Genomic DNA, 23,406 nt, shown 5'->3' with positions numbered 1-23,406 from the left:
CTAGTCTAGTGACCAGCCATATCCTCCAGTCTAGCGACCAGCCATATCCTCCATTCTAGTGACCAGCCATATCCTCCATTCTAGTGACCAGCCATATCCTCCAGTCTAGTGACCAGCCATATCCTCCATTCTAGTGACCAGCCATATCCTCCAGTCTAGTGACCAGCCATATCCTCCATTCTAGCGACCAGCCATATCCTCCAGTCTAGCGACCAGCCATATCCTCTAGTCTAGTGACCAGCCATATCCTCCATTTTAGTGACCAGCCATATCCTCCATTCTAGCGACCAGCCATATCCTCTAGTCTAGTGACCAGCCATATCCTCCATTCTAGCGACCAGCCATATCCTCTAGTCTAGTGACCAGCCATATCCTCCATTCTAGTGACCAGCCATATCCTCCATTCTAGCGACCAGCCATATCCTCTAGTCTAGTGACCAGCCATATCCTCCATTCTAGTGACCAGCCATATCCTCTAGTCTAGCGACCAGCCATATCCTCCAGTCTAGTGACCAGCCATATCCTCCAGTCTAGTGACCAGCCATATCCTCCATTCTAGTGACCAGCCATATCCTCCATTCTAGTGACCAGCCATATCCTCCATTCTAGCGACCAGCCATATCCTCTAGTCTAGTGACCAGCCATATCCTCCATTCTAGCGACCAGCCATATCCTCTAGTCTAGCGACCAGCCATATCCTCCATTCTAGCTACCAGCCATATCCTCCATTCTAGCGACCAGCCATATCCTCTAGTCTAGTGACCAGCCATATCCTCCATTCTAGCGACCAGCCATATCCTCCATTCTAGCGACCAGCCATATCCTCCAGTCTAGTGACCAGCCATATCCTCTAGTCTAGCGACCAGCCATATCCTCCAGTCTAGTGACCAGCCATATCCTCCAGTCTAGTGACCAGCCATATCCTCCATTCTAGCGACCAGCCATATCCTCCAGTCTAGTGACCAGCCATATCCTCTAGTCTAGTGACCAGCCATATCCTCCATTCTAGCGACCAGCCATATCCTCTAGTCTAGTGACCAGCCATATCCTCCAGTCTAGTGACCAGCCATATCCTCTAGTCTAGTGACCAGCCATATCCTCTAGTCTAGTGACCAGCCATATCCTCCAGTCTAGTGACCAGCCATATCCTCTAGTCTAGTGACCAGCCATATCCTCCAGTCTAGTGACCAGCCATATCCTCTAGTCTAGTGACCAGCCATATCCTCTAGTCTAGTGACCAGCCATATCCTCCATTCTAGCGACCAGCCATATCCTCTAGTCTAGTGACCAGCCATGTCCTCCAGTCTAGTGACCAGCCATATCCTCCAGTCTAGTGACCAGCCATATCCTCCAGTCTAGTGACCAGCCATATCCTCTAGTCTAGTGACCAGCCATATCCTCCAGTCTAGTGACCAGCCATATCCTCTAGTCTAGTGACCAGCCATATCCTCTAGTCTAGTGACCAGCCATATCCTCCAGTCTAGTGACCAGCCATATCCTCCAGTCTAGTGACCAGCCATATCCTCTAGTCTAGTGACCAGCCATATCCTCCAGTCTAGTGACCAGCCATATCCTCTAGTCTAGTGACCAGCCATATCCTCCAGTCTAGTGACCAGCCATATCCTCTAGTCTAGTGACCAGCCATATCCTCTAGTCTAGTGACCAGCCATATCCTCCAGTCTAGTGACCAGCCATATCCTCTAGTCTAGTGACCAGCCATATCCTCTAGTCTAGTGACCAGCCATATCCTCTAGTCTAGTGACCAGCCATATCCTCTAGTCTAGTGACCAGCCATATCCTCCAGTCTAGTGACCAGCCATATCCTCTAGTCTAGTGACCAGCCATATCCTCTAGTCTAGTGACCAGCCATATCCTCCAGTCTAGTGACCAGCCATATCCTCTAGTCTAGTGACCAGCCATATCCTCTAGTCTAGTGACCAGCCATATCCTCTAGTCTAGCGACCAGCCATATCCTCCAGTCTAGCGACCAGCCATATCCTCTAGTCTAGTGACCAGCCATATCCTCCAGTTTAGTGACCAGCCATATCCTCCATTCTAGTGACCAGCCATATCCTCCAGTCTAGTGACCAGCCATATCCTCCATTCTAGTGACCAGCCATATCCTCCATTCTAGTGACCAGCCATATCCTCCATTCTAGTGACCAGCCATATCCTCCAGTCTAGTGACCAGCCATATCCTCCAGTCTAGCGACCAGCCATATCCTCCAGTCTAGCGACCAGCCATATCCTCCAGTCTAGTGACCAGCCATATCCTCCATTCTAGTGACCAGCCATATCCTCCAGTCTAGTGACCAGCCATATCCTCTAGTCTAGTGACCAGCCATATCCCCAGTCTAGCGACCAGCCATATCCTCTAGTCTAGTGACCAGCCATATCCTCCAGTCTAGCGACCAGCCATATCCTCCAGTCTAGTGACCAGCCATATGCTCCATTCTAGCTACCAGCCATATCCTCCATTCTAGCTACCAGCCATATCCTCCATTCTAGCGACCAGCCATATCCTCCAGTCTAGTGACCAGCCATATCCTCCATTCTAGCGACCAGCCATATCCTCCAGTCTAGCGACCAGCCATATCCTCCAGTCTAGTGACCAGCCATATCCTCCAGTCTAGCGACCAGCCATATCCTCCAGTCTAGTGACCAGCCATATCCTCCATTCTAGCTACCAGCCATATCCTCCATTCTAGCGACCAGCCATATCCTCCATTCTAGCTACCAGCCATATCCTCCATTCTAGCGACCAGCCATATCCTCCAGTCTAGTGACCAGCCATATCCTCCATTCTAGCTACCAGCCATATCCTCCATTCTAGCGACCAGCCATATCCTCCATTCTAGCTACCAGCCATATCCTCCATTCTAGCTACCAGCCATATCCTCCAGTCTAGGGACCAGCCATATCCTCCAGTCTAGCGACCAGCCATATCCTCCAGTCTAGTGACCAGCCATATCCTCCATTCTAGCGACCAGCCATATCCTCCAGTCTAGTGACCAGCCATATCCTCTAGTCTAGTGACCAGCCATATCCTCCATTCTAGCGACCAGCCATATCCTCCAGTCTAGTGACCAGCCATATCCTCCATTCTAGCGACCAGCCATATCCTCCAGTCTAGTGACCAGCCATATCCTCCAGTCTAGTGACCAGCCATATCCTCCATTCTAGTGACCAGCCATATCCTCCAGTCTAGCGACCAGCCATATCCTCCAGTCTAGTGACCAGCCATATCCTCCAGTCTAGTGACCAGCCATATCCTCCAGTCTAGCGACCAGCCATATCCTCCATTCTAGCGACCAGCCATATACTCCATTCTAGCGACCAGCCATATCCTCCATTCTAGCGACCAGCCATATCCTCCATTCTAGCGACCAGCCATATCCTCCATTCTAGCGACCAGCCATATCCTCCATTCTAGCTACCAGCCATATCCTCCATTCTAGCTACCAGCCATATCCTCCATTCTAGCGACTACAACTTCATAGAGGTGTCTATAGTCGCTAATTACAAGATACCACATCAATAAATAACCTATATACCTAATAAAAGTCCTGTCCAACTCCACTCTGCAGTTCCAGAAGCAAATCTCAATAACATATTCTTTGCGTTCCTCGCTTCCTTTTTAAAATCCATTGGAGGAAAAAGCCAGAGGTCCCTCCTCTCTGATGGGTTTGGAGAGGAGAGAGGACGCTAGTATGTCATTAAAATTCAACTGAGGTTATATCTGACCCCGTTGACTTAGAAGCACGTGTCTGTTTATTTGGGCTTAGCTAGGCAGGGTCGGGATGAAAGGGTTGTTGGCTTTCACTTCACTCAAATGTAAAGACGTCTACTCTACTACAATAACTACAATGAGCAAACATCTAGTACGAGCTAACATTAGAAACTGGCAAATTAGCTGCAATTAGCTAACAGCTAAAGTTGGCTAACAGCTCTATACTTAGCAAACAGCCACAACAGATGACACTGACAGCTGCAATTAGCTGATGACTGCAATTATGTTAGCAAACAGTGTGAATGGCTTCATTGGAGAGACCAACTAGCCATAGGACTACCTCAGTAGTAGCACTGTGGGTTTGATCTGCTAAATGGCATACATTATTTGTTATTATTATTATAATAAATATTATTACATTAATAATATATTATTATTATATTATATTATTATTATATTATATTATTATTATATTATAAGCAATTCAATAATACATAATCTAAATCGGAAATGACACCCTATTCCCTATATAGTGCAATATGAGTCACATGGTTGCAGGGATTGGAGACAAAAAGGAGGAGGAAGAGGAGGAGGAGGAAGAGGAGGAAGAGAAGGATGAGGAAGAGGAGGAGGATGAGGAGGACAAAGATGAGGAAGAGGAAGAGGATGAGGAGGAATAAGAGGAAGTTTGGCTGTGATCAAGCAGTCGATGCTAACCTTGTCATGACCCCTGTAGAGGTCTGTTGGTTTTGCCAGTCCTCTCTGACACAACCTAATCCTATAAAGATCAGCAGCTTTTGGTGAGGAAACCGTTGTCATCAGGATACCCTCTCTCTTTCCCCTCCGCCATAATCTCCCTTTTCCTCTACCTCTATCCATCCATCCACTCCTTTCACAGATCTCATCTGGTCTTTTCCTCTACCTCTATCCATCCATCCACTCCTTTCACAGATCTCATCTGGTCTTTTCCTCTACCTCTATCCATCCATCCACTCCTTTCACAGATCTCATCTGGTAGAAAATACACTTTCTTCTCCTTCTTGGCAGATAGGAAAATCTGTTGTTTGTCTACTGTGTTCAAGGTATTCTCATCAGTACATGGTGGTAAACAGGAGGGGGTGTCCCACCCCCTATCCCTACTGCACCCTAAAGTAACCCCTCAGCTTGCAGCAGTAGGTCACCCAGGGGGCATGGACAGGGAGAGTGGCAATAAGCTTCTTACTGGACAGGAGGGAGAGGGAAGGGGGGTGACATACTGTAACATCTCCCCTCTGTACAGAGAGTAAACGCCCTATAGCTTAGCCTTTATGGCAATTTTGTTCTATAAGCTGTCCTGTATATGTTCACGCATGTTCCTGTGTGTTTAGCCCAATTCAACAGCAGTAGCAATAACTCAAGTTCGGTAAACACACACACCTCCAAACCCCAGTCACACTTCCCTCACCTCCCTCCGACCCTCCTGAGGTGGCAGTTAACCACATCCTAGCCCACGGGTATGGCTCTCAATCCCACCTTATTAAGATGAAGTGTTTGTCTAATTAACATGGCAGCTCCCTTTGGGGGAGCAACACCTTAGGAACAGGATGAACCCTGACTGAAGCTAGGGCCAGAGCTTTTCCCTGGGTAAACACAAGCTGACCACAGCCCAGAACTACCAGAGAAGACTGAGAGAGGTGCTGTCTGTGTGAGACTGACTGGTACTGGGACTGAGCTTTGGGTGGATACATTTACTCTACAGCAAAAGCATTCTATACAGTTCTCATTCTTCAATATTTAATAATGAAATGAAATTCTCGCCCCCCCCTCTCTCTCTCTCTCTCTCTCTCTCTCTCTCTCTCTCTCTCTCTCTCTCTCTCTCTCTCTCTCTCTCTCTCTCTCTCTCTCTCTCTCTCTCTCTCTCTCTGCCCCTCTCTCTCTTTCTCTCTCTCTCATCGTCCGTACTTGGCACACCGTGGAGCAGAGCTTAATGACATATTGGGGCCAACACAGCTACAGAACCTTGGATGTGGAATGGCTCTGCAACACTGAAACCGACCACAGGTTCATAGCTACAATTAGCACAGCACATAGTGCAGCCTAAAACAGAGAACAGCAGGGAGAAGATCCAACTGACACAGAACAATAACTACAACCCTGAAGTCACCCACACACACCTGGATGTAACTGCCCTATGGGCCCTGGTGAAAAGTAGGACACTATGTCAGATTTTTCATGGAGTGCTGCAACGCCCTCAGAACCACTACTTCCCGTGGCTATGCTCTCCCCTCTTCCCCTCTCCATTTCTCCTCTCTCCTCCTCTCCCCTCTCCCTCTCCGCCTCTCCCCTCTCCCTCTCCCCCTGTCCTTTTATTGTCTTCGGTACCTACAGGCTGATATTGGTGCTAAATGTCCATCTACTCACACTCTCCTGTTAGTCTTTATGGTAATGTATAAGTAGGGTGTGTGAAGAGACCTTCATTGTTGGCCTTTTTTATAGATCTGTTTTGCCAGACAGGCTGGCTTTGGGAGGTACTGTAGCAGCACTGTAAAAGATAATGAACTCATAAAATATATCGTAAGTGAAAATGTATTAACATGAGATTAAAAAGCTTTACATTTCTTCACACTGTTCCTGGAGAAAGTTCGCAATGGGGAGAGGCTTGATGTGGTTGCCAACCCTTCTTTCACTCCCTCCCTCCCTCCCCCACTGGGCATACACTGATTGAATCAACGTTGCTATCACGTCATTTCAATGAAATAACGTTGAACCAACGTGGAATAGACGTTGTTGTCTTTCCCTCCCTTCCTTGTTGTCTTTCTCTCTGAGCAGTAGCGCCAGGTTAAGAATCCTGATTTGGGCTGGGTGCCAAGACAGTCGCAGACCCCCTCGTCTCACGCAGTCTCGACACACACACACACACACACACACACACACACACACACACACACACACACACACACACACACACACACACACACACACACACACACACACACACACACACACACACACACACACACACACACAAACACACACCAAAGTCCATTCAGTGACTGTTGTCCATTCAGTGTGACGTGTCTCATTCCCTGCTGGTGGAGCAGGGCAGGCAACAGGCCCAGAAGCAGGGGTAGCTTTTTACAGAGCAGGAACCAGGATTAACATTCTTCCCTCTTGCACTGTCTGAATCCCAAATGGAACCCTATTCCCTACATAGTGCACTACTTTTGACCAGAGCCCTATAAATCCTGGTCAAAAGTAGTGCACAAAAAGGCAATAGGGTGCCATTTGGGATGTAACCAGTGTTTCTCCCCTCCCTCCTCCTGCAGGCTGAGGCCAGGCTGGTTGTGTTCTCCTGGCACTAAGGCACATGCTTGACCTGGCGCTGAGGACAAAGAGCAATTAGCAGCAGCGTGGAGTCTGTCTCTGTGGCCGACCCTCTGTCCACCCGACTGTCTGTCCGAATGTCTGTCAGCCCGTCGCCAAGAGACCAGGGCAGCGAAAACAACCAGGGCAGAGTGGGAAGCAGACCTTCCCCCTCCTACAGCGCAGCATCCCAGATGGGGGGAGGGAGGGTGTGGGGTCTTTTAACTCTTATCCCAACTTGGATGGATGCCAGAAGTGACGTGTACAGTAGATGTCAAATCTGAGCATTATAAGTGCACATGTGACTGGTATGATGACATATGTCAGAATATTTTGGCTAATGTTCAATTAACCCCTTAGATCAAAATACAGACACACACACACACACACACACACACACACACACACACACACACACACACACACACACACACACACACACACACACACACACACACACACACACACACACACACACACACACACACACACACAAATACACACACATGCCCTCAGTCACCCTCCAAACTGACAGGTAGCCATCAGCGTTGACCTGAGGGTGTTGGTGTAGTAATCATATGGCTCGCCCCTAAGATTAGCCTGTGGTCATTACGTACACTACATTACACCCCACTACATAGACACACTGACAGGACACACACACTCACAACACACACGCACGCATGCACACACACACACGCACACACACACTAATATCAGCAACAATAAACCCATTGTGCATCGCAGCAGTCTGCCTGATTTACTGACCATTTTCTTAAAACTGAAACGATACCTGTTCCGAAAAAGTGCTACCCCTCCCTCCCTCCCTCTCTGTCTCTGTTTCTCCCTCTCTCTCTTTCTTTCTTTCTCTCTCTTTCTCGCTCTCATACACACAGACACGCACACATACACACAAGCTCACCAAAACAGTATTCACATGAAACAGAAGCATAGATATCAAGTAAACACATAGACGTACCTCTCCCAGTGACTGAGCAGAGAGCAGAGAGCAGAGGAGAGAGCAGAGAGGAGAGAGCAGGGCAGCAGAGAGCAGAGAGCAGAGGAGAGAGCAGAGAGGAGAGAGCAGGGCAGCAGAGAGCAGAGAGCAGAGAGCAGAGAGCAGAGAGCAGAGCAGAGAGCAGAGAGCAGAGGAGAGGAGAGAGCAGAGAGGAGAGAGCAGAGAGCAGAGAGCAGAGAGCAGAGGAGAGGAGAGAGCAGAGAGGAGAGGAGAGAGCAGAGAGCAGAGGAGAGGAGAGAGCAGAGAGGAGAGAGCAGAGAGCAGAGAGCAGAGGAGAGGAGAGAGCAGAGAGGAGAGGAGAGAGCAGAGAGCAGAGGAGAGAGCAGAGAGGAGAGAGACTGGCTCAGTTGTTTCCATAGCTCTCATTTCTCTGGTTTTGACCAGGCCGTTGTGAGCGTGCCAGTCACAAGACGACACACACACAGTCAGACAGACAGAGTTCCTAGAGAATAACTTCAGCTAGCTCGCAATCGCACTCTGAATAACAGGAAACACCAGACAAGACAAAGAACACATGGAATTCAGACAGTTACACACACACACACACACACACACACACACACACACTAAACTGTGTGCTCACACCGAGACAAAAACACACTCTTATTCACATACACGTAAGGCTCGCACACATTGCACTGAATGTGATCTAGCGTTCATCTGCTGATCGTTCAGGGCGCTGTGTTTAAGGCTTACCGTATGGTGTACAGTCCTAACAGTTTGTGCATATATCATTACAACAATTCTGTGATGTTTTGGTCTTGGGGAGTTTTTTTTCTGCTGTTCGTGCACACCAAGTTTGGGAGAGGAAGTCCATGCCCCTTCGTCTGTGATTGGTCCTACTCCTAGTAGGAGCGGGAACATGAAGTGTTGGTTGTCATTCAACGAGAGACTATTCCTTTTCATGCACATTTTTCCACTTGAGAAATACTGCACCAAACATCTTAGCTAGATTTTAGATTTGCACGACTAAGACCTCTGCAAAAACGTGATGACTGATTTCTTGATGTATTTATTTTGAGGGAGTGTTTCTGGTTATGTTATTGCTATAGTGGCTCAAGAGGGACAAACGGTAATATTGCAGCTTTTTTCCCGCTTTTCCAAGCGATGGTCTTTAGGGAGTATGAGAGCACCAACGGTCGACGGTTGCTTCGCCTTGCCAAGTCCTGCTTCACACTCACACTCATCTAACGACAAACAGGTAGACACTCTCATTAAGCCAGGAGTAGCTCCAGCTAGACTAATGTTTGTGAGCGTGCATGCGCATCTGCCTGCATGTGTGTACTCGTTCACCACATGTGCGTGTGAGCGCTGGCTTGTGCTTCTCAGACTACTCTGTCAGGACTTTAGCCCTGGTCTTCTCAGTCTACTCTGTCAGGACTTTAGCCCTGGTCTTCTCCGTCTACTCTGTCAGGACTTTAGCCCTGGTCTTCTCAGTCTACTCTGTTAGGACTTTAGCCCTGGTCTTCTCAGTCTACTCTGTCAGGACTTTAGCCCTGGTCTTCTCAGTCTACTCTGTCAGGACTTTAGCCCTGGTCTTCTCAGTCTACTCTGTCAGGACTTTAGCCCTGGTCTTCTCAGTCTACTCTGTCAGGACTTTAGCCCTGGTCTTCTCAGTCTACTCTGTCAGGACTTTAGCCCTGGTCTTCTCAGTCTACTCTGTCAGGACTTTAGCCCTGGTCTTCTCAGTCTACTCTGTCAGGGCTTTAGCCCTGGTCTTCTCAGTCTACTCTGTCAGGACTTTAGCCCTGGTCTTCTCAGTCTACTCTGTCAGGACTTTAGCCCTGGTCTTCTCAGTCTACTCTGTCAGGACTTTAGCCCTGGTCTTATTGCTTTAGCAGGGAGAATACCAGGTGGTTTGCTTCATTGTCTCCACAGCGAGCGATGAGCAGTCTCAGACCAGAGAGAAATAAATCAGTATCTACCATCCTCCCTCCCATCTTCCCTCCCTCCCCTCTACAGCAGCAGACTAAGATGGAAAAACTGACTCTTGCAAGTTCCTGCTGCTCACTCTTAAACACTCAGTTTACAGCCAGACTGACTGCAGAGAAATGGCACTCTCGAGACACACAGGCATTCTCTCTCTCTCTCTCTCTCTCTCTCTCTCTCTCTCTCTCTCTCTCTCTCTCTCTCTCTCTCTCTCTCTCTCTCTCTCTCTCTCTCTCTCTCTCTCTCTCTCTCTCTCTCTCTCTCTCTCTCTCTCTCTCTCTCTCTCTCTCTCTCTCTCCTTCTGCAGCTATTATGTGGCTCCCTCTTAGCAAGTCTGGCTGTACTTGTCAATCCCTTGTCTTGTCTTCTCTTTCTGTCCACACTCAACTGCATTCCTCCACTCCTCCATGCTCTCTCACTCTGCCCTCTCTCACTCTGCCCTCTCTCACTCTGCCCTCTTACCTCTTGAATCTCGCTCTGTCTTTTCTCTCTCTCTCTCTCTCAGTCCACTTATCTCCCTCTCCCTCTTTATCTGTCTCTCTTTCACTTTCTTTGTCTCTCAATCTTTCAGTCCACTTATCTCCTCTCTCCGCTCCTTGGGCTCCCTTGCATCCTCTGTTCCTCTTGCTGCTGATCTCGTTCTGAGGGCTGGGGGCTGACTGCTGGACGACTAACGACAAAACAAGACAGCACTCGCATTCCAGAACAATCCATCTCCCCCACCAGCTCTTTGGACAGACATGAACAAGATGAACAGAGCAGAGAGAAAATAAGCAAAATCTCCAAAATGCTACAACCCTATAACAGAATAACACTAATAAAGGCCTAACACACACACACACACACACACACACACACACACACACACACACACACACACACACACACACACACACACACACACACACACACACACACACACACACACACACAGCAGAACAGACAGTACTTTCCAATGGCTGTCGGACTTTTGGATCTCAACTGTCTGGCTGCTGCTAGAATGACCCACTTTGAACCAATTATGTGAATTGCTTGGACTTTTGTGGAAATGATGAGAATCGAACCTGAGCTGTTTTCTTTCAAATGCAGGAATGAGTTGAAAGTAGAATGCATCCCTTTATTCACAGACACAAACTATAATTCCATGGCATCACCAGTGAACTCAAGAAAGCTTTGCCAGAAAAGTTGTCGCTCAGCCACAGAGAAATACTTTATTGTATGCCTCCATCCAAATTCAACATGACAACCAAAATGATAACAAACAAATTACTCATGAAAATAAACTTCAAGCCATTGCCTTAGAAACATGAAAAGCTATATCTAATTATTAGCTACAATATTTTCTGGAAGCAAAAACACATGAATCATTGAGAGATTTAAGGAACAGCCTCCAGTGATTTGATAAACATGATATGTTCTTGGTTAGGGGATGTGATTTAGAAAACCCTCTTGCTTTGGGTTTATTATTTTTGAGGAAAGGAACTATATTGATGTTATAAATCAACTTGTGTTGCTCAGAAAAAAATTGCCTTCTGTTCTTGAAGGAGAAATGAATAGTGGTAATACACCAACCATGTTGCTATGGGCTCCAATGACCAGTCAAACACCATGCAGTCAGACTTGTACACAGACGAACCTTGCCAGGAGATCCAACCTCCTGTGAAAAATCTTTGGAACTTGCTTCCAATGTCTCCATGGCAACCAATTCCTGTCCCAGTTTTGAGTGTGTGGAGGATTGGTTGTCCTGCCCTGGCCTGATACTACCACTGACATTATAGGAGGAGACATAGAGCCCACCTGCCAGGGGGTGAAGGAGCACACAGACTCCCCTTTCACCTCATTCTCAAATAGAAAAGATTCCCACACTGTAAATGTACCATTCTGTATTGTTCAACCTCATTTTGTTCCATCTATAGCAGCTCTGTAAGCAGGCGTAATTCCCTCTGTGGTTGCTGTCCTGCCCTAGGTCCGTGCAAACTAACTGTAGTGAAGCTGAATGAGCAGATGTTTTTTCTCTATGTCTGTCTGTCTGTCTGTCTCTCTTTCATACAGTCTTTCCAACCATCATCACCCCCCCCCCCCCCCCCTGCACATTTTCTCACCTAATAAAGAAAAATAGAATGGCTCCAACTGAAGTAGTGAGGTTTCTGCAGTGGGGTTAGCTACCAGGGAAGATAATCATGCGATTTCCCCCTAAAATGCTTCATTCAGTAGTTCTGCTGCCCAGGCTGTGGCTAGGATTGAGGCCAGGGCTGACTGGGGATGGGGATTGGGGTTGGAAAGGATGACTCATAGCATTGCTTTCCATGCTCAATCATTATAATAGCCCTTAATAGAGAACAGTACTGCTATCCTGGAGAGCTGAATAGTGAATACCCAATGATTTTGGCTGGAAAAGAGCTACAGTGAGAAGTAGGCCTATACCACTTATGGTCTTACAGTGTATACAGCACAGATGGTGAGTGAAAACAGGCATAGGCCCTGACACCACTCTACCAACTGCAAGAAATGGGTGGCAGGTAGCCTAGCGGTTAACAGCGGTGAGCCAGTAACCAGAAGTTGCTTGTTCAAATCCCCAAGCCAACTAGGTGAAATATATGTCGATATGCCCTTGAGCAAGGCACTTAACCATAATTTATCCTGTAAGGTGCTCTAGATAACAATGACTAAAATGGAAAAGACTGGCATGGTACCACATCTGTTGAAAGACCCACTATTGAAAAAACTAAAATCCCTACAACCATTACTGGGGCATTTGGGAATTAAACCCACAGCATCTTGACTTAATTATCTGAAAGGACTCAACTTTTCACTATGAAATCAAGATAATACCCTATTTTCTCCTTTTCAATAGAGGATCATGTCCAAGCCTGAACATAGTCTCCTGTCAAATCACTGTCCTGGAAAACCTGGCTCTACAGCTTCTGTGGGAAGACGGCCAATAAGATGCCCCATGGTCCTTTGGAGCAGTCTCCTTATGAACTCTTGAGAGAACAGTGTTTCCCTGTCCCTAACACGACACAAAAATATTTATGACATGAGTGGCATACAAAGGATCTCCTTCAATCTGACAGACAGAGTCAAAATTCTGACCTGGAATAATCTTTTATCAGCCATTCCATTCCGTCATCTGCACAGATATAACAAGAAGAGTGTCAGTCTTTGCTGTTGATCAGGCGTTGGATGGAGCTGGTTGGAGGCTAGGGGTCATAAACTAAACCATGAACCGTTCAACGGCCCAGCCAGTTTAGTTCCACACCATAATGGCTGCATTCACAGTCTGAAGTGGATCATGAGATTGCAGGGTCACTGCTTCTCTCCACAGTCCAGCAAACTCAGATTCCTTTCCCTGCACCACGACGATAGACACACACGCACGCACACACACTCAAAAACAGGGCTTTTCACACCACAGAACCACCACTTATCTGATTGAGTAAAATGCCTCAAAGGATTTCCCATATTGAGCGATAAGAATATGGCCATTGAAAAACTGGAGCAGAAACTGCATTCGCTCAAAAGGGACAAACAATTACTAATAATGATGGGGTTGAGATTGGGGATTGCACTCCGAACTGAACTTTCTCCAATTTGGGTTTCATGGCAGTGTTTTTATTACTTGATTGCAAGGTTGAAATGCCACCAGTATGGTACCTGTGTCTGTGTTTCACCATGTTGCAGCCAGAACAGAACAGTTCCAGAGGTTTCCATTGCAACACCAGGTTTGGAGGCCATAAACATTCTGCATCAGTTACATCAGTCAGTAACAACCTTGCCCTATTCTTCCATAACACACATGAATGACAGGGGGGTAATATGATAAAAAGGTGCATCCAATCTATCATGGAAACTTCCTTTTGTATAGGAACTGTTCTGACAGTGGGCCGAGAGGATGGAAAACCCCTGTGGCCCAGCTGTGCTTGACCTTTGACCCCCATAGTAAAGTCTACCTTTACACAAAAATAACATTTAAATGACCCAGGCTGCTTTGCATGGCTCCAAACTTAGCTGCTATGAAACTCACACCATCACTAAAACATCTGACCAAAACTCACCTAATGGGACGCAGCTATTTTTCCAGCGAAAAGCCTCAACTCTAAAACCAGTGAGGTACTAGAGGTATATCTTTCTTTAGAAAAATTAAACAGTGCTTTATTTCATAGTGCTTTGTTCCACCAGGAGTGGGATAAAAACATCTGGAACATTTTTCCCCCTATTTTTTTAGGATCAGTAGACGCCAGACGGCACAATGGAGCTTATCGGATCCAGATGTTGAACACAGTGAAACAACAAGTGTTTCTTTCTTATAATCCTATTTTTTATATAAAAAACTAAATGGATAAAAACTAAATGTCAAACATTAGAGAAACTCCATGAATCTTAAAATCACAAAGACTCCATTACCCATAGTCCTTTTCAGGCTGAAAACAACAAGCACTGTAGTCAACGTTTACATATCGAGTAGTCGTTGGCTTCGGCCCCAATCCACCCACATTTTCATTTTACCCAGGTATTCAAGGAATGTTATTCAAGTATTTTTGATGAATAAAGCAGTTTGACATGCCTAGGGGAATGTTCCTATTGACACAGACCATTCAAAAACCTTTTCTTAATGAATGATAACAAACCAGGAGAAACATGTTGAAGCTTTGAGAAAAGTTCCCATTGATTCCGGTGGGCGACTTGGTGGAAACAGTGTACTTCTCTTAAATCTGTTTGCCCCATACAAAAATAAACATTTTGGGAGCAAAGCCTAGCCTCTGAGAAGCAGCCACATGGCTAATACAACAACAACTTTCACAAGAAAGCAAAATAAAGCTGCCCTCATCAAGGTCAGGGAATAAAGCTCTTTAAAACAAGCATTGTTAAGCGAGAGATCTAGATAGACCCAGATATCTGCACTTTGGCAGAAAAATATCAGTTTTCTTAAAGTCAGTTATTTATCATCCATGTTTAACCATTAAATCACATTCGGTCATCTTTGGTTTTAGTTCTTGAAGATGTCATCAAAGCCAGAATGAAGAATCGGCATGGTGTTCCAAAGGAAAGCATTCCAGACTTTTTTGTGTCAGGAAATCATGTCACGCAAGTTTGACAAGGTACCCACAATGCACCTCTCTCTCTTTCTCTGTCCCTCCTGTCCTGAACAGCCAGTGACTCACCAGGGGCTAGTTTTTTTTTAAACATAAAGATTGAGAGAATGCCAAGAGATTGCATAATCGGTCAACCTCTAGCAAAAACCATCAAGCGCTGTAAGTACAGGGAGTGAACATTTAATTAGCACGGACATGGAACAGGACAGCACAGTGTCTGGACATGAACACATAATGACATTAATGCAGACACAGTGAACAAACGGGGAAGCAGACAGTTATAGACCGGGAAATCAACAAAGGGAAGGAGTCCAGGTGAGTCCAATGAGCACTGCTGCGCGTAATGATGTTGACAGGTGTGCGTAAATAAGGACAGCCTGGCGCCCTCGAGCGCCAAAGAGGGAGAGCGGGAGCAGGCGTGACAGTACCCCCATAGGGGGCGCCACCTGGCGTCCCACCTGGGCGAGCCTAACGGGCTGACCGAGACATGGGCGCTGGACAAGCCAGCTGGGGCGTAGAAGCCCGACGACCCGGCAGAGGCGTGGGAGCCTAGCGAGCCAGCTCAGGCGTGGGAGCCTGATGGGCCGGCTGAAGCATGACGTGGGGTGGGCGCCTACCGAGCCCACCGAGGCAAGACGACCTCTCGAGCCAGCTAAGGCGTGGAAGCCCGATGAGCTAGCTGAGGCACCCCCGGTTCCCTCGGTGATAGCACCCAGACCCGACGTCACCAACCAAAACTACCTGATGCTTCTTTTAGTGGTGTCTGCATTCTGTAAGGGTCGACGCTGGAGACGAGAAGCAAGTACAGGGAGTGATCATTTAATCAGCACGGACATGGAACAGGACAGGACAGCGTATGGACATAAAGACATAACGACATTAATGCAGACACAGGGAACAAACGGGGAAGCAGACAGTTATAGACCGGGCAATCAACAAAGGGAAGTAGTCCAGGTGAGTCCAATGAGCACTGCTGCGGGTAATGATGGTGACAGGTGTGCATAATGTAGGACAGCCTGGTGCCAGAGAGGGAGAGCGGGAGCAGACGTGACAAAGCACTATGATGAAACTGGCTCTCATGAGGACTGCCACAGGAAAGGAAAACCAAGAGTTACCTCTGCTGCAGAGGATAAGTTCATTAGAGTTACCAGCCTCAGAAATTGTAGCCCAAATAAATGCTTCCCAGAGTTCAAGTAACATACACATTTCAACATTAAAAACTTCTTGCCGCACGGATCCCTTTAGCAGGATCATTTTCGTAAACAACCTCTGAATTGCAGAGCGCCAAATTAAAAAAAAAAAGTAAAAAATATTTATAATCATGAAATCACAAGTGAAATATACCAAAACACAGCTTAGCTTGTTGTTAATCCACCTATCGTGTCAGATTTTGAAAATATGCTTTACAGCGAAAGCAATCCAAGCGTTTGTGAGTTTATCAATCACTAGACAAAACAGTAAGAACAGCTAGCCCCAAATTAGCATGGTCACGAAAGTCAGAAAAGCAATAAAATGAATCGCTTACCTTTGATCATCTTCGGATGTTTGCACTCACGAGACTCCCAGTTACACAATAAATGTTATTTTTGTTCGATAAAGATTAGTTTTATAACCAAAAAACGCCATTTGGTTTGCGCGTTATGTTCAGAAAACCACAGGCTCGTGGTTGTCGAGCTACATCTCTCGCGCGCAGGAACTAATCAAAGGACACCTGACGCGTTTTGAAAAATCTCGCTAATTTTTCAAATTAAAAGCTTGAAACTATGTCTAAAGCCTGGTCACAGCCTGAGGAAGCCATTGGAAAATGAATCTGGTTGATACCCCTTTAAATGGAGGAGGGGCAGGCAACGGAACAGGGATTCTTCCAAATAAAAGGCACTTCCGGGTTGGATTTCCTCAGGTTTTCGCCTGCAAAATCAGTTCTGTTATACTCACAGACAATATTTTGACAGTTTTGGAAACTTTAGAGTGTTTTCTATCATAATCTGTCAATTATATGCATATTCTAGTATCTGGACCTGAGAAATAGTCCGTTTACCTTGGGAACGTTATTTTTCCAAACATAAAAATTCTGCCCCCAAGCTGAAAGAACAACTGTTCAGAGGAGACTGCATGAATCAGGCCTTCAGGATCAAATTGCTGCAAAGAAACCACTACTAAAGGACACCAATAAGAAGAAGAGACTTGCTTGGGCCAAGAAACATGAGCAATGAACATTAGACCGATGGAAATCTGTCCATTGGTCTGATGGTTCCAACCGCCATATCTTTGAGAGACGCAGGATAGGTGAACAGATGATCTCTGCATGTGTGGTTCCCACGGTGAAGCATGGAGGAAGAGGTGTGATGGTGTGGGGTGCTTTGCTGGTGACACTGACAGGGATTTATTTAGAATTCAAGGCACACTTAACCAGCTTGGCTACCACAGAATTCTGCAGCGATACGCCATCCCATCTGGTTTACGCTTAGTGGGACTATAATTTGTTTTTCAACTGGACAATGACCCAACACACCTCCGGAATGTATAAGGGCTATTTGACCAAGAGCAGCCAACAAGTGCTCAGCATATGTGGGAACTCATTCAAGACTGTTGGAAAAGCATTCCGGGTGAAGCTGGTTAAAAGAATGCCAAGAGTGTGCAAAGCTGTCATCAAGGCAAAGGGTGGCTACTTTGAAGGATCTAAAATATCAAATATATTTTGATTTGTTTAACGCTTTTTTGGTTACTACATGATTCCATATGTGTTATTTCATCGTTTTAATGTTTGTAGAAAATGTTTAAAATTAAGAAAAACCCTTGAATGAGTAGGTGTATCCAAACTTCTGATTGGTCCTGTAGGTGAAGTCTAGCCTGGTCCCAAATATGTTTGTGCTGTTTTGCCAACTCCTAAGGCCATGAGTTGGCAAGACTGCTCTTAAACGCTAGTAAAACCAAATGCATGCTTTTCAACCGTTTGCTGCCCGCACCCGCCCGCCCGACTAGCATCACTACTCTGGACAGTTCTGACCTAGAATACGTGGACAACTACAAATACCTAGGTGTCTGGCTAGACTGTAAACTCTCCTTCCAGACTCATATCAAACATCTCCAATCCAAAATCAAATCTAGAATCGGCTTTCTATTTCGCAAAACAAAGCTTCCTTCACTCACGCTACCAAACTTACCCTAGTAAAACTGACTATCCTACTGATCCTCGACTTCGGCGATGTCATCTACAAAATAGCTTCCAATACTGTACTCAGCAAATTGGATGTAGTCTTTCACAGTGCCATATGTTTTGTTACCAAAGCGCCTTTCTTTTTTTCTATTGTGTTATTGACTATACGCTTGTTTATTCCATGTGTAACTCTGTGTGGTTGTTTCTGTCGCACTGCTTTGCTTTATCTTGGCCAGGTCGCAGTTGTAAATGAGAACTTGTTCTCAAATAGCCTACCTGGTTAAATAAGGTGAAATAATGTTTTTTTGTTGTTGTTTTTTTATATGGTAGAGTGGCCAGACGGGAAGCCACTCCTCAGTAAAAGGCACATGACAGCCCATTTGAAGTTTGCCAACAGGCACCTAAAGATTCTCAAACCATGAGAAACAAGATTCTATGGTCTGATGAAACCAAGATTGAACTCTTTGGCCTGAATGCCAAGCATTACGTCTGGAGGAAACCAGGCACCATCCCTACAGTGATGGCAGCATCATGCTGTGTGGCTGTTTTTCAGCGGCAGGGACTGGGAGACTAGTCGAGGCAAAGATGAACGGAGCAAAGTACAGAGGGATCCTTGATGAAAACCTGCTCCAGAGTGCTCAGGACCTCAGACTGGGGCAAAGGTTCACCTTCCAACAGGACAACAACCCTAAGCACACAACCAAGACAACGCAGGAGTGGCTTCAGGACATGTCTCTGAATATTCTTTGAGTGGCCCAGCCAGAGCCCGGACTTGAACCCGATCGAAAATCTCTGGATAGACCTGAAAATAGCTGTGCAGCAACGCTCCCCATCCAACCTAACAGAGCTTGAGAGGATCTGCAGCTTGGCACATCTACAATATAGATGTGCCAAGCTTGTAGCGTCATACCCAAGAAGACTCGATGCTGTAATCGCTGCCAAAGGTGCTTCAACAAAGTATTGAGTTAAAGGTCTGAATACTTATGTAAATGTACTATAAAAATATAAAAAATATTTAAACGAGCAAAAATGTCTAAAAATCTATTTTTCTTTTGTCATTATGGGGTATTGTGTATAGATCGATGAGGGAAACAATGTTTTTTAATCCATTTTATAATAAGGCTGTAACGTAACAAAATTTGGAAAAGGTCAAGGGGTCTGAATACTTTCCGGAGGCACTGTATCCTAAACTGTTGACCAGGTTACTTAACTTGGTGAAATGCTATGCATTTTTCAGTCAAAAGTTATTTTTGATAATATAGCTAGAAATATGTATTATGCTTATTTCCTGTCAAATAAATATTTCCATGATTGATGATTTGATTGTTGTAACACTGCTTAGGTTGACATTGGCAACAATAGGAATGTAATAAACCTCTTGCTAGCCAATACCAATTCATAAACTCCACTCGTACTTGCATGCGTCCTGGTTTCAGGAAGTGTTGCAGCATCACAGATGATCATTTAACAAGTCTCTGGTTGTTTTCTGTTGGTCTTTAAGAGCTGATTGAAGGCAGCAGCATCATAGTGAGTTGTCCCACGCCCTTCAGTCCTAGTTAAACTCCAGTCCAACTCTCCACATCATCTGGCATGACTGAGAACTGGGTCTGTCAATCACATACGAGCAATTACAAGACCACACCCCCTGGATGTTTTAACCTTTATTTTACCAGGTTGCATTGAGATCAGAATACCAATTTTTCAAGGGAGACGTGTCCATTTCTCCCATAGGGAAGAAAGTTCAAAGCCAAGGGGCCGTAGTCAATAATCAATCAAAGTCTGCATTCAGGATTCACATGAATATGTAATTGTTTCAATCATTAGCACACGACTCAGACTCGTCTGTGCAGGCCCATGCAATTTAGATTGATTGGAAATCCTATTGTGTTACCAAATTACAGTCAAAGGGAATTTAATCCAGTCCAGATCTCTAGATCTCCACCTCTCATGTTGAGGTATGTGGAAGGAACAGACCAGGCCATATGTTAATCTAACAGCCTTTTAGCGAGTGGAGGCTGCCGAGGGAAGGACAGCTCATAATAATGGCTGAAATATAAGTCAATGGAATGGTATCAAACATGTGGTTTCCATTGGTTAATACCATTCCATTGACTCCATTCCAGCCATTACTATGAGCTGTCCTCCCCTCAGCAGCCTCCACTGCTTTTAACTGACTGACTGGATTTCTGACTGGCTGAGAGCTCCACAGTAGCCAGCATTCAAGCTGCGGGCCACCTACCATGCAGGCCAGTGAGCTAATAATATATGTAGGATACTAGGCCTGACTCAAATTCCCCACATCACCCACCAATGCTCCTGTCCACACCATGAACCACTTTCCTTCATCTAACTCACACAATTCATTTCCAAAAGTGATTTGAGTTCCAATAAAGGTGTTGGAAAGTAGAGTAAAAGAGCCTGATTGCAAAACCACAGAGTTTGAGCAGTTCCCTAGGCACACCTTTTAAAAAAGCTTTGGTTACAGGTGATCACTAAAAAACCTTGTTTTCTCATCATAGAGTGCATATAAAACAGACAGCTGGAGGATAGCAAGACAAATGTTTATGGGATAGTTTAAAAATAACCTTGAAGACGATTTCACAGAGACATTACACTCTTTTATTGAGCATTTGTTGTATGTCCGTGCGCATCCCTGCCCACAATGAGATGCCAAGCGTCGGCTCCACGCTGCCACTTCAGACCGACGGCCACGCCCTCTCACGAGAGCTGCGCTCCATTCGGTTTCTCATTAAAGAAATAGCCCTTTGAACTTTAAAGTCAACTGTTTCATATGTGAATATGGAGCACATTAAGCTCATGGATGTACTTGTCATCAAGTCTAAAGCGCAAAAGCTTGCCAAATATGAAACCCTCAAGAAATTACTATATATTTTATTTCATATCCACAATGCTGCATAAAAGTTTTTTTCAGTTAGACTATGAAAATACATTTCCATTAAGTATGCCTAAAGAAGAAATAGTCTACAATGTATCGACAAGAGGGAAGAAAGGTCAAATGATTTTCCTACAGGCTATAAAAGGTGAGCTTGGTTTCCAGGTTGATCAATTCAACACTAGGAATAAAAAGTAAACTCTATATCTTTACAGTAGTCCTATCATCCAGCATAGCAATGTGTAGCCTATGTGCGCACAGCACAATACATCTTAAAGACTTAAAGACTCTAATAATATATGCTAAATGATGTGCATCAGAAGAGGCTCTATAGATGGCGCAGGAGGACCCCATCTTTCAGAGTGCACAAATCCATCGCTGGAGGCAGAGAAGGTAATCTGAAGAGTTTCTGGAAAAGTTTCTGGAAAAAGAGTTATCTTTGGCGCTGCAAGTACTCTATGCAGCGGGCTCTAACCAAATCGATAGACTTTATCAACACACTGAGCAATACAGTACAAAGTATACGAACAAGCACCAATGCCATTCTTTAAAAAGCCTTGACTGGGCCTGCGGTCATTTCAGCTTATGACACCAATATGAATGTGGACCACATTCCAGTAACCAGACAATTAAATCATGGTTTAAAAGAGGGGCGTAGAATTGACGTTGCACAATGGTATGTATGATACGGACTTGTTGCACATGAGAACATATCACTGTCTAAAGAACAGACGGGCACAATAGTGCGCAGCAGGAATAGACTGCAATAGAGGATGTGGTATCTTACCTGAACTGGCTTGTGATGTGACAAAAAGTAGAAGTATCGCTAAAGTGATTTGCGAGTACTTTATCCTCCGTTTTACTTTCCATCTTATATGTGTATCCATGGTCGCCAGTAACGTCCACGACAAAAGTGGGTTAACTTTTTAAGAGCAACTGAAAAAATACTTGTGACAACTTCTGATTAGGAGAGAACTGGTAGCCAAAGGTCCCAGAGAAAGAGAGAAGGGGAAAATAGCGTTATTTTCTCAAGCAGCCATACGTTTTGGAGTGTGGATTCATCCAGCTAGTGTGACGGATGGGACACCCTCTCTCGCGCACTCGTCCTCTCCACTCCTCTTCTCGCTCCTCTGAAAAGGCTACCCTGCGCTGCTGAGCCTCCGATCAGAAGTGTTGCCCCCTCTCTCAGTCGTCACTGGAGCCCTGGGAAGTAATTTAGAGGGTAAAAAGGTCCCCTAGCAGGCTGTCAGTCAGGTTGCAGACAGGACAGGAAAGCAAATCAGAGGGCTCGACTTATAGAACAGGCCTTACAATTGGCTGTGGAATGGAGGAAAAGTTTAGTGAAACGCCCACTCTCGGTGTGCTGAAGTTTTTGCCTCCCGCAGGGCAATCCTTTCTTTAACAACAAAATCCGCTATGAAAAGGGGCGTTAAAGCGGGAGAGAAAAACGTTTTGGACAAGAACAGACAGATAGTTCTATAGTTCTTCTAAAGATAAATGTTGTTTTCATATCCGATACATTACTTCCCATTACACCAAATGAAAAGCTATTCTAATAATTTGAATAATAAATGAGAGATTTGAGCAGTGGACACACTGAAATAGAAACTGTGTCGTTCCACCAATTGGTTGAGAAGTATAACTTGGTAAAAAAAAAAACTTTTGATTTCATCTAATTTTAACATTCTGTCATGAAGAGCACATATTCAACTTCATAATAATAATATATATTTTTAAATCCCATCTCAAGAGGTTAAATAATTTAGTAAGTGGCTATACAACATGCCAAATAAAGTAACAGGTTTGACGTTAACAAGTTTGATGATTTAATCTTAAATCAACCATTAATCCCATTGTGAGAGCGGGAATGGAAGCTTGTTGTGTGCAACAGGAGGGGTAATTTAACTGAAAATAGCTCTAGCCTGTCACAATGGATACCAGGGTTGGCGTGTTATGCTTGACCCCCTTAGTTTCCCATCACAAAACACCAGAAAATGTCCAAAAAGAGTAGAATCAGCTCACCTGCTTTCACACTATCATTTGACTATTAGATGGTAAAATGAGGGACAGCAGACATAAATACATTTACATATTTGTCATTTAGCAGACACTCTTGTCCAGAGCGACATACAGTTAGTGCATTCATCTTAAGATAGCTAGGTGGGACAACCACATATCACAGGCATAGTAAGTACACTTTTCCTCAATAAAGTAACTATCAGCAAAGTCAGAGCTAGAAGGGGA

General features: G+C 45.2%; 1 protein-coding gene across 2 annotated transcripts in view; it reads right to left on the bottom strand.

Annotated features, from left to right (window-relative positions):
• Positions 1 to 22,353, bottom strand: part of LOC139544198 (collagen alpha-1(V) chain-like) — a 161,627-nt gene extending 139,274 nt beyond the window's left edge. For both annotated transcript variants that reach the window (XM_071351057.1, XM_071351058.1), the window contains exon 1: positions 21,950 to 22,353. In XM_071351057.1, coding sequence (XP_071207158.1) covers positions 21,950 to 22,049 — 100 coding nt within the window. In that variant the 5' untranslated portion in view covers positions 22,050 to 22,353. The remainder of the gene's footprint in view (positions 1 to 21,949) is intronic.
• Between the last annotated feature and the right edge of the window lie 1,053 nt (positions 22,354 to 23,406).

The sequence above is a fragment of the Salvelinus alpinus genome, chromosome 18, assembly GCF_045679555.1.
Source record: "Salvelinus alpinus chromosome 18, SLU_Salpinus.1, whole genome shotgun sequence".
Classification (NCBI taxonomy): Eukaryota; Metazoa; Chordata; class Actinopteri; order Salmoniformes; family Salmonidae; genus Salvelinus; species Salvelinus alpinus.
The sequence above is the reverse complement of the archived record's forward strand: the minus strand, read 5'-3'. Positions and strand labels throughout refer to the sequence as shown.